The sequence below is a fragment of the Lepidochelys kempii genome, chromosome 15 (assembly GCF_965140285.1).
Source record: "Lepidochelys kempii isolate rLepKem1 chromosome 15, rLepKem1.hap1, whole genome shotgun sequence".
NCBI lineage: Eukaryota > Metazoa > Chordata > Testudines > Cheloniidae > Lepidochelys > Lepidochelys kempii.
Window position 1 is genome coordinate 6390838 of NC_136394.1, and position 16755 is coordinate 6407592.

At 41.6% G+C, this 16755-nt stretch overlaps 1 protein-coding gene across 6 annotated transcripts in view; it reads left to right on the forward strand.

Annotated features, from left to right (window-relative positions):
* The window catches only part of TPCN1 (two pore segment channel 1), a 69785-nt gene that overhangs the window by 25126 nt on the left and 27904 nt on the right, over positions 1–16755 (forward strand). For 4 of the 6 annotated variants that reach the window (XR_012155006.2, XM_073312388.2, XM_073312387.2 and 1 more), the window contains 9 exons: positions 5362–5486; positions 8567–8743; positions 10039–10152; positions 10705–10835; positions 11438–11526; positions 13037–13071; positions 13969–14027; positions 14859–14958; positions 16144–16260. Coding sequence is in view for 5 of the 6 variants with exons in the window: in XM_073312388.2 (XP_073168489.1) it covers positions 5362–5486; positions 8567–8743; positions 10039–10152; positions 10705–10835; positions 11438–11526; positions 13037–13071; positions 13969–14027; positions 14859–14958; positions 16144–16260 (947 nt within the window). In the remaining variant the exon portion in view is untranslated. Of the gene's footprint in view, positions 1–5361; positions 5487–8566; positions 8772–9489; positions 9585–10038; positions 10153–10704; positions 10836–11437; positions 11527–13036; positions 13072–13968; positions 14028–14858; positions 14959–16143; positions 16261–16755 lie in introns of those variants that run through there. The other 2 variants (XM_073312392.2, XM_073312391.2) reach the window with 2 other exon arrangements.

Below are 16755 nucleotides of genomic sequence, written 5' to 3' on the forward strand. Positions count from 1 at the left end.
TCACGGTGGTGGCAAATAAGAACGGTATTAATTTACCTGTCTTCAGAAAGTAGCCATGTCCCCTCAGCCAGTTGATACCAGCAGTTAAGAGGATTCCTGCAGCTCACCCACTACCCTCAGTTCCAGGTCAATTTTTATAGCTTCTCAGAGGTCCCTTTTTATTCCTAACATCCTGCCATAGGTAAAATGGACGTTTATTGCTAATGTGTTCATTTTTGAGTTTCTACTTCTGTTAATATTTTGTTGGCAGGATATATTTTCAGAAATTTTGTCCTTACAGGTGTTAAGCAAATTATAATAATATATTTAGCAAAGACCTATATTAATGCAGGGTTAGGATTATGAATTTAAACACTTAAGAAATGCAGAAGTAGTAGGTGCCAGTTACAAAACTGTGTAGTTAAGGTAACAAACTAGGGTGGAAATGGCCCACCTTGATTATCATACACATTGTAAGGAGAGTGGTCACTTTAGATAAGCTATTACCAGCAGGAGAGTGGGGTGGGGGGAGGTATTTTTTCATGCTTTGTGCGTATAAAAAGATCTTCTACACTTTCCACAGTATGCATCTGATGAAGTGAGCTGTAGCTCACGAAAGCTTATGCTCAAATTGGTTAGTCTCTAAGGTGCCAGAAGTACTCCTCTTCTTTTAGGTTTCCATTATAATTCTCAAAAAGAACAGGAGTACTTCTGGCACCTTAGAGACTAACCAATTTATTTGAGCATAAGCTTTCGTGGACGAAAACCCACTTCATCGGATGCATGCAGTGGAAAATACAGTAGGAAGATATACACAGAGAACATGAAACAATGGGTGTTATCCTATGCACTATAATGAGAGTGATCAGTTAAGGTGAGCTATTACCGGGGACGGGGGGGGGGGGGGGGGGGAACCTTTTTGTAGTGATAATGAAGATGGGCCATTTCCAGCAGTTGACAAGAACATGTGAGGAAGGAGATGGGAAATAAACATGGGGAAATAGTTTTACTTTGTGTAATGACACATCCACTCGGTCTTTACTCAAGCCTAATTTAATGGTGTCCAGTTTGCTAATTAATTCCAATTCAGCAGTCTCTTGCTGGAGTCTGTTTGTGAAGTTTTTTTGTTGTAATAATGCGACTTTTAGGTCTGTAATCGAGTGACCAGGGAGATTGAAGTGTTCTCCAAGCCAGGAACCTATCCTTGCAACAAGGCCCGTTGCCAGCTGTGTCCACATATCTATTCAGGGGACACCATCATAGGATCTAATCACATCAGCCACACTATCAGAGGCTCATTCACCTGCACATCTACCAATGTGATATATGCCATCATGTGCCAGCAATGCCCCTCTGCCATGTACATTGGCCAAACTGGACAGTCTCTACATAAAAGAATAAATGGACACAAATCAGACGTCAAGAATTATAACATTCAAAAACCAGTCGGAGAACACTTCAATCTCCCTGGTCACTCAATTACAGACCTAAAATTTGCAATTCTTCAACAAAAAAACTTCAAAAACAGGCTCCAGTGAGAGACTGTTGAATTGGAATTAATTTGCAAACTGGACACCATTAATTTAGGCTTGAATAAAGACTGGGAGTGGATGTGTCATTAAACATGGGGAAATAGTTTTACTTTGTGTATTTCCCCCCCACCCACACTGTTCCTCACACATTCTTGTCAACTGCTGGAAATGGCCCATCTTGATTATCACTACAAAAGGTTTTTTTTCTCTCTCCTGTTGGTAATAGCTCACTTTAACTGATCACTCTCGTTATAGTGCGTAGGATAACACCCATTGTTTCATGTTCTCTCTGTGTGTGTGTGTGTGTGTGTATAAAAGATATGATCTTCCTACTGTATTTTCCACTGCATGCATCCGATGAAGGGGGTTTTCGTCCGCAAAAGCTTATGCTCGAATACATTTTTTAGTCTCTAAGGTGCCACAAGTCCTCCTGTTCTTTTTGCGGATACAGACTAACACAGCTGCTACTCTGAAACCTGTCATTATAAACCTGTTTCCTTTGCATGCTGATAACTTTTCTAAACATTTCACCATTCTGGGCTTGAAATTTCCATTTTAGTCTGTGCTCCAAGAGAGAGGGGTGGGTGGGTGAAACTGGGGAAAAAACCCTTCATTCATTTGGGTCATGGGATGAAGTTTGGACCTTATGCTGGGCAGAGTTCCCAATGAGGTCTTTGCTTTGTTTGGGCTGGGGATTTGAAAATATAAAGTTTTTTATATTGACTGAAAAATGTATATGTGGTGAGAGGTGAGCATATACTGATGAAACCATGGTCCCTTTGTAATTCCACTAAACATTCTCTCTGACCAGGATACTTCGAGGCTTCTGCTGTCAGCCTAAAATTTACATAAGGGAGTTCACGTCTCCTTGAAATATGCACGCACAATCCTTTTAAAAATAATAATTAACCAGATCCCACATTTAAAGGTCTCTCTGAAATTTTTGCAGATTATAATCTTTCATTTAAAAAAATGCTGCACCTGTTATGCGGATAAATAAAAGACTTTGGGCTTCAGCATTCTGTAGCATTGCATTCACAGAGGCTTCAGTGGAGGAGAGGATTAAATAGTCACCAAATTCATCCACATCTTGAAAAAGAAAAAGAATAGATAGACAGACTGACTGACTGAACATTGCATGTTTAGATCACTTTGAAGTCTGGGATCCAAAGCTCTTTATGGTCACTCTGCAGCTGTGTTTATGTTCATTTGATTCCGGGTTAGAATGCAGTTGTCATGCTGCACTGACACAAGGGCTGTCAGTCCCTTGCATGCCATATCCTTTCAGGCAGCTACTTTCAATGACTTCTCCTTGGTGTGCTCCAGAATATTTGTCAGGTCTACCCCGGTGCTTCCAGAGGGATACTACAGGAACTGAATCTTCAGTTTATGGGGTTATTCTGGCATTTGAGAAGGACGTTGCTGCAAAGTGCCTCAGCAAATCTGCATGAACGTTATAGCAAGGAGAGAAGAAATGAAAGCACAGTCACAATTTCCCCTTACCCCCAGATAAGGTCTCATAATTCACAGTCTATTCTGGTCAATTTCATGGCCATAGGATTTGAAAATTAGTTAATTGCATGGTTTAAGATGCTTACATCTGAAATTTCAGGGTGTTGTAACCATGGGGGTCCTGACCCAAAAGAGGGTCATGGGGTGGAGGGTGTCCAAAAGCTGTTGTAGAGGGGTCGCGGGATTGCCACCATCACTTCTCTGCTGCCTTCAGATGTGGAATCTCAAGGCAGCCTCCTCCCACCCCTGGAGTTTCCTGTGGCCACAGGAAGTTGCTGGAGGTTTAAGTGGGTCTGATATCCCCCGTGCTGGGAGCACCCCTGCCAAGAGTTCCTAGCTGCTAGCCCCAGCTAGGGTGAGTTGGGACAGGACTTGCTCTTCCCCTGCGTGGCCGCTCTCTGGAGGAGATCAGACCTACCTACACCTCTGGCAACCTCTTGGGCTGCTGCCTAGTCCCAGAGCTTTCTGCAGCTTCAGGAAGTACCTGGAGATGGGTCTGATCTCCCTCAAAGTGCGGCCATGCTGGGGAAGAGCAAGTCCTGTCCCTCCCCAGCCCAGCTGGGATTAGCAGCTAGGAGCCCCTGGCTGGGGCACTCCCAGCAGCATTGGGAAGATCAGACCCACTTCCGGCAACTTTCTGCAGCTTGGGTAGGTATCCAGAGGTGGGTCTGATCTCCTCCCTGGAGTGGCTGTGCAGGGGAAGAGTAAGTCCCATCCCTTCCCAGCCCAGAGGGGACTAGCAGCTGGAGCAGGGGGCATGGTAGGAACCCTTCACTTGGCACACACCCCAGCCCTGTCCCTCCCTTACAATAGCTAGATTTCACAAGGGAGGTCTGATTTCATGGTCCGTGACACTTTTTCCACAGCCGTGAATTTGGTAGGGCCCTACTCATAACACAGAGATTAAGAACTGCTGCATAGCAACTTTGAAACAACAGGACTGGGGCTTTTGTAGAGGAAAATCCTTCTACTTCCCATGCTGGGACTCAGCAAAACTATTTTTATGTGTACCTCTGTAAGAAAACTACCAAGGAGGAAGAATGCCCTTGTAGTTAAAGCATAGGACTGGAACTCGGAAGAACTGGGTTCATGTCTTTGTTTTGCCATGGCCTTCCTGTATGACCTTGGGTGAGTTATTTAGGCCTAACGTTTAAAAAAGGTGACGTGAATTTTTGGTATCTCTTGTTTTGGGTATCCAAACCTTAAAGGAACCTAATTTTCAAAAAGTATTGACTGAGTAGCCACCATTCACCTGGACATCTGCGATCACTGATTACTTTTGAAAAATTAAGTTTTAGCCTCTCTGTGCTTCCGTTCCCATCTGTAAAACTGGGATAATGATCCTTTTGGACGTGGGGGTATTGTCTTTGTGGTCGTGCAGTTACATCCTCAATGTCAGCAAATATTTGGTTTTCACACATGCCCACTGACAATGTCACTGTCATAGGAAGTTTGCTGTGTAGTGTCCCATAACTTGTTTCCTTGCTTTTTAGGATTTGAATTGGGGGAAAATATTGCAGTTATCCCTAATACCCTTTTTTATACAAGGATTTTTGTCTACGGAATCTTAAACAAATGATAGAGCACTCTTCGTTTCTGTGCTTCTTTAGAGATTAAAAAGACCCCAAAAGTTTTAAAGTAACCTAGGACATAAAGATAGACAATTAACTTTCTCTCTTAGGCTATAAGATGGGGATATTGATATTTACTTGTATTGCAGGAGTGTTGTGCAGATGAATTAATGACTACAGAGCACTCTGAAAATATAATGCTGTCTATAATGTTAAGTATTATGATTTAGTTTCTGTTGCTTGCTGTAACCCGTTACTCTTTCTGAGTCTTCCCTAGTATTCGGTCTAAAAAGAAAGTTTTGCGGTATTTTTGTTTTGTTTTTTCTGGGTTGTATGCCCCCAAAGAGGCTTTCAGAAGTTTGTCATCTCCTCTTAATTTGTTTCTCTTGATGGTAGAGGTATGAACCTGAAAGCATTAATATCATGAACCAAGAGACCTTCTTATGTTAAATGGGCAGGTGACTCTGTTTTGATTATTATAAGATGCTCATGTTCAAACATTCAGAAGTTCTTAACTGCTGAGTTCAAGAGTGCTGATCATAACATGCTAGTTTTTGAAAGCTGCTTCTTGGGAAGAATCGATTAGCCAGTGTCTACATTGTCACTTGGTATTCAGGTGTCACTTGATGCTTGTCACTTGTCTTACTACATGATACTTGACCTGCTTGTGTTCCAGAAAAGGCTGGTGCATTCTCCCTGATCAAACTGGGCCTACTTAATTGTACATACCTCTCTCTTTCTCTCTCTGTCCTGTCCTATGGATACAGATGGAGGCAGCTATGACCTTGTTAATGATGTGTCTAGCCCAGCAACAGGGGACTACCATTCTCAGCAAAGATCTGCCAGACACAACTGGGAAATGAACTACCAAGAGGCAGCAATCTACCTCCAGGTGAGGCCTGCTATTCAGTGTTGTGGTAGAAGTATCCACCCTGTGTTTGAAATTGCTCATCAAGGGCTTGTGAACAGGGGAGTAACCCTTTGACGTGTAAATTGGTAACGTGGACTTTTAAATCATGATCATTATTAAATATAGAAAACTGCATTTGTGAAGTTTCCTGGTTGCAGGGTTGATTCTCTAAATGGGAGTGTCTCCTTACTGTTAAAAAAAAAAAAAAGATGAGGACTTGGGAGATTTAGGTTCTATTCCTAACTGTGCCAGACTCACTGTGTGATCTTGAGCAAATCATTCAACCTCATTCAAGTCTAATGTGAACTCATGTTTATAATGGAAGTTCACAGAGTTAATACATTGTCTGATTATGGCACATACAGTAGGCTAAGCCCTCCAGATCGAAGAATTATTCTTCTTGCTGTCTTGACCAATTACCATGTTGATGATGTCCTTGAAATGAAGTAGACATAACTTAAATAGCACTCAGATTGTTTATCCAAATTAGCAGCTTCAGGCTAGAGTTTGCTATCTGAATAAGAGGGCTTAGCTGCCCAAGAATGTCTTGAATTGCATCCGATGAAGTGAGCTGTAGCTCACGAACGCTTATGCTCAAATAAATTGGTTAGTCTCTAAGGTGCCACAAGTACTCCTTTTCTTTTTGCGAATACAGACTAACATGGCTGCTACTCTGAAACTTGAATTGGTTAGTTACCAAAAGACAAAATTTGGCTCTTTTTTTCATTCTGTAAGTTTGTTTGGGTCACGCCTGGATAAGAATGCCCTACTGATGTAAAGCTAGCTCTGTCTCTGAGTGGGAGCTTGAGTTTAATCTGGGTTAGGTTTTTTCTGTCCTGTTTGCAATGTGGATCACCGAACTGACTGTTATATATAAGTTAAACAGAACATAAGCTTGAACTTAACTATTGAGAATTGCCTCTTTTCTTGTGAGATGATTAAATGGAACAAAGTTGTTACATAAGAATGGCCATACTGGGTCAGACCAAATGTCTGTCTAGCCCAGTATCCTGTCTTCTGTCAGTGGCCAATGCCAAGTGCCCCAGAGGGAATGAACAGAACAGGTAATCATCAAGTGATCCATTCCTGTCGCCCATTCCCAGCTTCTGGCAAACAGAGGCTAGGGACACATTCCCTGCCAATCCTGGCTAATTGCTGGACCTATCATCCATGAGTTTGTCTATTTCTGTTTAGAACCCTGTTACAGTCTTGGCCTTCACAACATCCTCTGGTACAGAGTTCCACAGGTTGACTGTGCGTTGTGTGAAGAAATACCTCCTTTTGTTAGTTTTAAACCTGATGCCTGTTAATTTCATTTGGTGACCCCTAGTTCTTGTGTTTATGAGAAGGAGTAAATAATACTTCCTTATTTACTTTCTCCACACCAGTCAAGATTATGTAGACCTCAGTCATATCCTCCCTTAGTCGTCTCTTTTCCAAGCTGAAAAGTCCTAGTCTTGTTAATCTCTCCTCATATGGCAGCCATTCCATATCCCTAATAATTTTTGTTGCCCTTTTCTGCACCTTTTCCAATTCCATTATATCTTTTTTGAGATGGGGCAACCACATCTGCACACAGTATTCAAGGTGTGGGTGTACCATGAATTTATATAGAGGCAATATGATATTTTCTGTCTTATTCACTATCCCTTTCTTGATGATACCCAACATTCTGTTCGCTTATTTGACTGCCGCTGCACATTGAGTGGATGTTTTCCTGAACTATCCACAATGACTCCAAGATCTCTTTCTTGAGTGGTAACAGCTAATTTAGACCCCCATCTTTTTATATGTATAGTTGGGATTGTTAGCTCACATTTATAGTGTGGATCACCTCTTAATGGAAAAACTGTCTTGTGGACCTGACCTCACTTCCCACTCTTGACCACAAGTACCAGCCTCCCATCCATAATTGCTTAATATCCTCATAGTAACTGCAGCAATTGCTTGCCTTACCTAGAAATGTAATGTTAGAGATGTACTTAACTGTCCCAGTTGGAAAAAACTAGCCAGCACCAAGTGACATCTTCAGACAAACCAGCAAGTGCTCTGCAGGTCACCACTGGTCCACAGTGAGAACCTCTAGCTTAAACAATAGAAGTGGCTGTTTGATGGTCCTATATTGAAAGACTGAGACCTATTTAAACGTAAGCTCATTGGTACCAGAGCAGTCTTTTCCTTACGAGCTAAAGTAGTAGTAAAGCCACTGTTGTAAATCATTTGCAAGCAAACTGTTGGAGTGTTGAGCATTTATGCTCAAATAAATTGGTTAGTCTCTAAGGTACCACAAGTACTCCTTTTCTTTTTGCGAATACAGACTAACACGGCTGCTACTGTGAAACCTGAACTTTTATGTTAAGATCCTGAAGCAAGAGGGAATGACACATCAGCATATAGACTGCCTTAATTTTTCATGATCTCCAGCTTCCCACATTCCTTTCCAGAATGTACTGGACAGTATTTGTGTTCTACAAAAGGATTTTCCTTGCACAGTCATTTTGCAAGGTCAAGATAAGAAACCATGACTGTTAAGCTCAGGGCCAGCTGGTTATCTGAGTTCTTTAGAGTTCTGTCATGGAGAAGTTGATCAGTTTGATGTGGGAAGTCACAAATGTGGAAATAATTAAAAATAAACAACATCCCAGAGTTTTTCAAGTGCTAGCTAAATTTCTTTGGCTATCCTGCAAAATGACCTGGGCACTTCCTTTTCCTAAGAAACTAATAGCTTTCTAAGTTGGAAGCTCACAGCTGTTAATGTAATCTGTACTACTGAAATATACACACAGAAAAAAGTGGGTTTGCTTTGTGTATAATATATGCCATGTCACCTAGTGGTTAGAGCATTGCCTCGGGATCCAGAGCTTCTGAGTTCTAGTCCTATTTCTGCCACTTGGAGAAGACACTTAACCACTCAATGAATCAGCTTACCAGTCTGTAAAATGGGAATAACACTACTTCCCCCACAGGGCAGTTATGAAACTAACTTGATGTATGTAAGATCAGATGGAAGGTGCTCTTGTAGTGTAAAACATTACTAATGTTGCTGCTATTATTTTCTATAGGAAGGAGAAAACAATGATAAATTCCTCACCCACCCCAAGAATGCCAAAGCACTGGCTGCCTACCTCTTTGTACACAATCACCTTTTCTACCTAATGGAGCTGACCACGGCACTGCTGCTCCTGCTGCTGTCCCTCTGCGAGGCCCCTGCTGTCCCCATTCTTCGCCTTGGCATCTATGTATGTAGTTCAGTCACAGAATGATGATGTGAGTGGATGGGCACAGAGAAAGAAGGCATCAGCACCAGAAATACTATGTGGTTTGTTTAAGGGCATGGGGGGAGCAGAAGCAGTGTTGTTTTCACTGGATGTGGAGAGATCAGGGTCCCTCAGGTCAACAATCAAGACACGACATATGTATGATGCTTTTAAGGGTCACCATCATCCCAGACCTATACTACCCATGATGTATTCAAACTGAATCATTAGCAGCTCTTAGAATGCGAACATTTCAGATCCTTGTCTCCTGGCATGTTTGAGAATAGCGTTCTAATCCCAGCTCTTGCTCAGATTCCTCCTGTGATGTGGACAAGTAGCTGAAGCTCTGTGCCTCAGTTTCCCAAGGTTTATAATGGATATAAAGATATTTACCTTGCTTCTCCGTATTTGTGAGAATTAATTTTAAAGTGCTTTGAAGCTTTATGGTTAGATTTTTTCAAAGGCCCAGCCTCCCTTTCTGTGAGTGTAGTGTGTTTGCAAAAATGAATTATGAGTGCAAATCAGAGGGTTTGTGTCACTACCTCTTTGTGGCTACAGATCAGATAGTGAGAAGTGCAAACACTCTGATTTGTGAGTGCAGCTTGCACCTGCAAACAGAGAAGCTGACCCGAATAATTAAGTGCTAAGGGTTATTACCATGGTTGTTCAGGGTTCTATTTCTGATCATCCATTACTTTTTCATATATGCAAGCTCTTTTTCCATCCAGCTCTTATTCCCGTACTGCATTGTGGGGTATATGCAGACTTGGATCTTTCAAAAAGAGCCATTACTGAGTTACAGATTTGCAAAAAGTGTACTGAGGTAATTACATGGAAATAAATACTTACCATACATCAGTTGCTCATCAAAAATTGCAAAATCGTTTTCACTGAATCTTTTATCACACATTGTTTCTGGGATAAAACCAAAAAATAAAATTTCAATCAAAAGTAAGCCTTTTTAGAGAAAGTGCTAAGTGATGTGAGGCTGGATTTTTCCAGTGTTCAGCAGCTGTTGTCAATTAATGCTGAACATTAATTTAACCCTTAGAATATTAGTGCCAGGCTAACTTTAAGAATGTTTAAAAGACAGAGGACTGTTTGTTCTGATGTTTTCAATATATATTCAGGTCTTCTATCTCTGTAGGAAAAGCCTGACTGCTACAAAGCAGAGGTTTGTTACAGAAGCCACAAGCTTCTTGAGACGGGAGGGTAAAACCCTGGTTTCTGGAACCAGTGAAAATGAGAGGTTAAATTTATTGGTGGTCTGATTGCAGATCCACGCCACCCTGGAGCTCTTTGCATTAGTGGTTGTGGTCTTTGAACTTTCCATGAAGATGAGATGGATGGGCTTCTACACCTATATCAGACACAAAAGAACCATGGTTAAGGTAAGCTGCCTGCCCCACTGCCTGTCTTTTTCTTCAGTATTCTTTCTCCTTCAGTGTCTTCTGTAACCACAGAACCAGAAGAAATATTGGGCTATTAAATATAGGGCATTTATTGAGTTGTCTCCCAACTTCCATCTGATATTACGTGAGCTATTGTCCATGTCTGAATTTTGGGGTTCTTTTCACTTCCTTAAAATCTTTTTCCCTGGTTATTAGTCACAAAACACTAGAACACAACTGGTATCCATGTGTACTGTCTATGAACTCGTACCACTCTGGATACACTTCCACAACTTCTGTTTCCTTCACTCTCCGAACGCTATTCCATTGCCTGGCTGTTAAGAAATGGCATAAGAGTAATGCCAGCCATGCTTTCTATGTCTGTGCCTAAACACTACAACTCTGCTCTTTTGCTTTTCTTTATACTGTCTGTCAAATGTACAGTTCAGCCAACATTACTAATCAGGAACAGGGAGGGAAGAAGAGGAAGTTACCTTTGTAATGCTGATCACTTCCTTTTTTTTTTTTTTTTTTTTCTCCCTCCTCTTGCAGACCTGTGTGCTGTTAGTGCAGTTTGTAGAAGCAATAGTGGTTTTGGTGCGTCAGACCTCGCACGTCAGGATAACAAGAGCTTTGCGGTGTATCTTCTTGGTGGACTGTCGCTACTGTGGAGCGGTCAGAAGGTGACTGGCTACCTGGCCGGCTGGCTACCTGGCCGGCTGGCTGATTCCTGCAGTTATGGCTGAGAAAGAGATCAAACTAAAGCTTTGTGGTTGTCCAGGCTTTTTTCATAGAGACTTCATATTTACCCTGGAGATTTGTAAGAGTGCAGAATTGTAGCAAGGCAGTCTCAGAAATGTTACTGTATCTTAGAATTCTCTTGTTTTGGCCCTATTGGGAGGCTGTATGTCTTAACCCTGCAGAAAGAAATTGACACAGTGAAACTAGTATCACGTGTTACCTGAAAGCTGACTGCAAAGAAACTAAATATGGCTTGGAAAATTACTTGATGTTCTGGGGACCATGTAGCATTGTACTGCTGCATGGGAGACCTGGGTCTAGGGAATGAGTTTGAGATTCTTATTTCTCAGAGCTAACAGAACTTCACAATGTGCTAGAAATCCTGAGCATTCCATTCCCAATCATTGAAGTGAGAGATGGAAAAAGACTGACTAGATTCTCCAGTTTATCTGCTTGCCAATGTAGAACTGAGCCATCCTCACTTTCTGGTGCACATGCACAGGTTTCAGTTTAAAGTATGGAGTAAATGTTTCCTCCTTTTCAGAAATCTGCGGCAGATCTTCCAGTCTCTCCCTCCCTTCATTGACATCCTCCTCCTCCTCCTTTTCTTCATGGTGATCTTTGCCATCCTAGGTAAGTTGCCTTTGTGTAAGGTTAAGCTGTCTGCTTTCTTGTATGGTACCTTGCAATAATTATTGTCCATGTGCCACAAAAGAGCAAGGGGAATGTAAAGCTGATTGGACGTAAGATGTTTTGACAGGCTCTTCACTTCCTTTCTGTCTGATTCATTTCATAATTAGCTGGGAGGTGAGGACAGGTGAAGAGTTGGAAAACATAGGAATTAGGGATTTCAGCCCCGTAAGGTAACATCACGAGTGACAAGGGAAATAAGTAACTTTGCCAAAAGGAGTTCTTGTATGCTTTGTGTGCGACTTCCAAGTTCTGCTTAATCAACTTCAGTCTGCAAGTTCAATTTAAACTTCTGAAAATTACTGTCTGTACTGTGCCTTGTACAATACCATCCTCGGAGAGTATCAGAATTTGCTTTCCGGAGGGGTCATTTGAAAGTGTGTTGATAAGTACAAGGAGTCTACAGTATTGGAACTGGCACTGTGTAACATATACAATACCTTTTCACCTTCATGGTATTAGAAAACTTAACAGTTGCGTGACTAAGTATGCCAAGGATGGTGAACTTTTGGCATGCAATGCCTCTTCTGCAAAACAGTCACTGCCCAGCCTAAGGGCCAGCCAGCGTGTCCAAGCTTACGGCTTGCCAGGTCTTCAGTCAAATCATGGGACTTTGTGAAATGAGAGAACGCTCTCTGGGTCTCTTGACCCTTTGTAGCACCAGCTGGGAAAGGATATGAAAGTAGAGGGGATCTTCAACTATGGGAGCAGGTGCCAAATCTTTGGACTGAAGAACCTCTTGCTGTTTTGGAGAAGGAGAGAGAGGAGGGGAGAAAAGGGAATAAGAAAAGCAGGAAGGAGAAGGAGAGGAAGCAGAGGTTTGAGAAAGGGAAGAGAGAATAAAACCAATCAAGATGGAATAAAATCACTAATGAAAGGGGACAAGAGGAAAGGAATGGCAGATCAGGAAAAAAGGATTCACAAACCCAAATCCTGCTCTCTTCTGCAGAAGCATGTTAGTGAGGCTGGAGACAAGGGCATGGGACACCTTTTTCTCTCCCTCAACCACCTTCTTCCCTGATGTCCTCTGTCCGTCATCTTCCATGCTGCTCCTTATGTTTAGAACAGTGTTCCAGATTAATCTGGGGTGGGGACCGTGGGCCTGATTCTCACACCTTCTTGTCCTTTACAATTGTATAAAAATGTGTGTACAATGCTACCAAATTAGGATTCCCCACTCACTTGAACCCATTTAACATAGGTATAAATGCTGATACAAGGTGCCTGTGCAATGGAGAATGAGATCCTATATCTTCATCCTCTCTAAAGCACTGCGCACATGCATTATGCTGCATACAGATATTAAATAATAACAGAGTATTTAGCTGATGATCTGAAGTTTCATAGCCATGATTTGAGGACAGGGACTCTTCGTTATTCTGTTGCTTGAAATTAATGTCCTTTTTTTTTTTTTGTTTTTCCCCCTTCCCATTTTCTCCTTCCATTTCTTTAGGTTTTTATCTGTTTTCCTCTAACCACTCAGATCCCGTAAGTAAACAACAAATACTTCAGACTTCGCTTTTTAAGACCCATTTGGTCATCTTGAAAACCAAATTCAAATAGTATATATAAGGTATAGATATAGTTTTTCTCCTGAATGGATTGTCTCTGGTTTTTAACTGGAGTTAGCACTAAGAAGGGCAGAGGGCCATGACTGACCATTTATTTTTGTAACGTAGTTAACCAAGGATCAGAACCAATGGGAAATAGTAAATGGTCCCCCCCTCAATGTCAGGAGATCCAAAAGGGGACATTACATTTGTCACCCCTCTTCTTGATGTCTCAGTCCAATCAGGGCCATCCAAATCTCCCACTACCCACAACTGCATCTATAGTGCAGTGCACCACACCTGTGGGCTGGCATATAAATGTCCTTGATGTACTTTGCTGCTCTGCTATTAGTGCTTCTGCCTGGATAGGTAAGTGAATATACCCAATAAAGAGTTGTGATCCCAGCACAGCTGCTGGCAACCTCTTGTGATACACCAAAACTTCTTGTGATACACTTGATCACAGATCTAAGGAAAATAGTACTTTTCCATCCCAAGTGGGAGGCAGTTGGGTCTGCAGTGAAAGAGTGGTATAAGAAATCCTATTCTCGTCCTCCCAACTTATGCTGGCCTTACTGCTCAACAGCCACAGGTTCCAGCTGCCAAGTCTGACCACAGGGTGATAAAAGTATTGGGAGTAACCTACAGGAATGTTCAGACAAGCTTTCATTTTTTAACTTTTGACATGCCACACCTTTCTGTTTGCCTACAGAAGGGGCATGCAATTACATGTCAAGAACTACTAAGAAAGGTCAGGAAATTAGTTAATTAGTTAAGGAATTATAACCTTGACAGTGTCAATGTGGGGCTGGTTTGTATTTGTTTTCTCTTTCAGTATTTCAGTACCTTAGAGAACAGCCTTGTGAATCTCTTCGTTCTTCTGACCACTTCAAAGTAAGTCCATGCTTCCTTATACTTTCCCTTCCCATCATCTATGGGGAAAAAGTCTCACAGCAAATCTTTTATTTGTGAAACCTCTGGGGCTGCAGATGTGACCTCTTCTTTGTAGCATGAGAGCGATGTTTCCCGGTGGGGAACCTGTACTTCATTGCAGCCTAATGTGCAATGACCTGCCCCGAAGGAACTGCTGTAGTTCACCATTAAGTATTATGAAGCCACTAAAGGGGAAGGATGGTCTCACTGTTAAGGAACAGGTCTAAGAATACAGAGGTCTGAGTTATGCTCCTTTGTCTGGCACTAACACATTATACAGGCATGGGAAAGTCACTTCACCTCTCTCTGCCTCTTTTTCCCATCTGTAAAATGGGGATAATGATGCTTGTGCATTTTCTAGGATGATTGTGAGGATTAATTAACTTGAAATCCTTGGAATAAGATCTCTGTAGAACTGCAAAATATTACTGTTGATTAAAACATAAATAAACCATAGATACTTTGTAAGTCCCTGTTGCCCATCAAACTTTTGGGATGTTTAGGGATACATAATCTTCACTGCATTTCAAACGCTTGCAGCTAATGTATACGCAAAAGACTAAGTCTAATATACAGACTAACACGGCTGCTACTCTGAAAGGTAATGTATAGGTTCATAATCTGTATATTGTGTATAGCTACTTAGTCTGCATAACTATATGAGGATGGTGATTTGTGTATGCATATACACAGTTCCTGTACATAGTATGATCATCTAGTCAGTGTGAAATGCTGCATGAATGAGACTATTGTGATTGCTAATAAGTTGGCTTGTATGTTTTGGGGGGGCAGTTTCCCTGATGTGATGATGCCATCTTACTCCCAGAATCCCTGGTCCTGTGTCTTCTTCATAGTATACCTCTCCATTGAGCTCTACTTCATTATGAATTTGGTAAGTTTCTTACTGCAGCTGGGACTCCCCTTCCTCTCATTTTGATATTGCAGTAGAGTTCTTCACCTGTCGCAATGGTTTGGTAATAGAGTGCCTGTTCTCTTTTGTGTTATAATGATTTCTTAACAGGGTCTATCTGATTAAAAACAATTATACCTGTAACAAGGTCTCTTTGGTAATGTTCAGCCATCTTTGCAATCTCTCGTAACAACACTGCAATGACCTCTTCAGGGATTTTTGATCATTTAAGATGTCACATCGGTGGTCTGCTCATTGTGATAAGGCCCCTTTTGAAATCTCTTGTCATAACGGGGGTATCGGGATCCCTATTGGAATTATCACCTAGTAATAGCATTTTAATATCTTAACCAACCTGGAACCCTTTTAAATTGCCAATCAGAGTCTGAAATGGTTAAAACTGGTAACTCTGACAGGACTTTAATTGTAGCAGCACTAACATTAGCTCTGCAATCCATGTATACGTCCTCATATGTCACCTACACATAGTTAGATCTCCTTAGTGGGTGCTTGTTTATAGGTGTGTCTGCGTATTGAAAGATTTAAATAGGGAGCACAGCTGTAGCCATAGAATAGCATGAGTCTATTAATTCAGTCGCAACTGGAGCTTTCAGGCTCACTTTGGCTTGTCCAAACCAATACAAGGCTCGGGAAATCCATCTACAGAAGCTGTATGCTGTATTACCTTGCAACACTATCTATTGATGAATACTGATGTCATTACATCTGGGCCTTATAGAAGCTAGCCAGTTGAGGGTATACTTGACAAAGCTTCAGTTGAAGGTATAACGGCAGAAAGTAGCCCTCTTTCCCCTCTTCTTCTGAGCTTACTGTCCTGGTATGAACAGGCATTGTACAAACTTTTTTATGTGACTCTCATTAATGATGATAGGAGCAGTGTAGCCAAATACCTATGCACCATTTTAAAAATGTAACTGTGGGTGTGTGCTCTTGTTAATCCTTTGGTGTCCAGGTTGCTTAGAGATTCTTATTAACTCTACTATACCCTGTATTAGCACAGCACCTAGCAAAATCCATACTGCTGGCATCTATTGTGCCTCTCTGTGGTGCTTATTCATAAGTGTCCAGATGCAATGTAGCATAAGAGGCCATATGCTGTAGCAATCAAAGCCTGACTTCCTCTTTGTCTCATCTGTTTCTTTTCAGCTTCTTGCTGTGGTGTTTGACACTTTCAGTGATATTGAAAAGAGGAAGTTCAAGTCCCTGCTGCTGCACAAACGCACAGCCATACAACATGCCTACCGCCTGCTTGTCAGCAAGCAGGTAGGGAATATTCTGTGTATGTGCAAGAAATACCCAGCCTGTGTCACTGGAACCGGTTACTGACGCCCACCAGTAGCTCATCGGAAGACACTGAGTGTTTAAAGAGGTGGTGTCCCACCAGCAGTAATTGATGACAAAGTTCAGTGTGATCAGAAACCTGAAGGATTCAATAGATAGAGGATGGCTAAGTGACAACTAGCAGGAATGTTAAGCCTATAAATATATTTTGCAGATTGTACAGAACCAGGGAGAAAAGGAATGATTTAGCATAGTGAATTGAGGGTATAACGAAGAGTAATGGAATGAAATTCAAAAGGGAAAGCCATAGGTTAAGTATCAGTAAAAGTATCCTGGCAGTGAGCTCTGTTAGACAGTGGAACAGTTTTCCAAGGGAAGTGGTGGAAGACCTAATACTTGGCACTTAAACTGAACAGAACTTCAGTGCAAGATTGTTCTATGTTCTTCCACTAATCAGGAGATCAAGTAGAGGAGCTA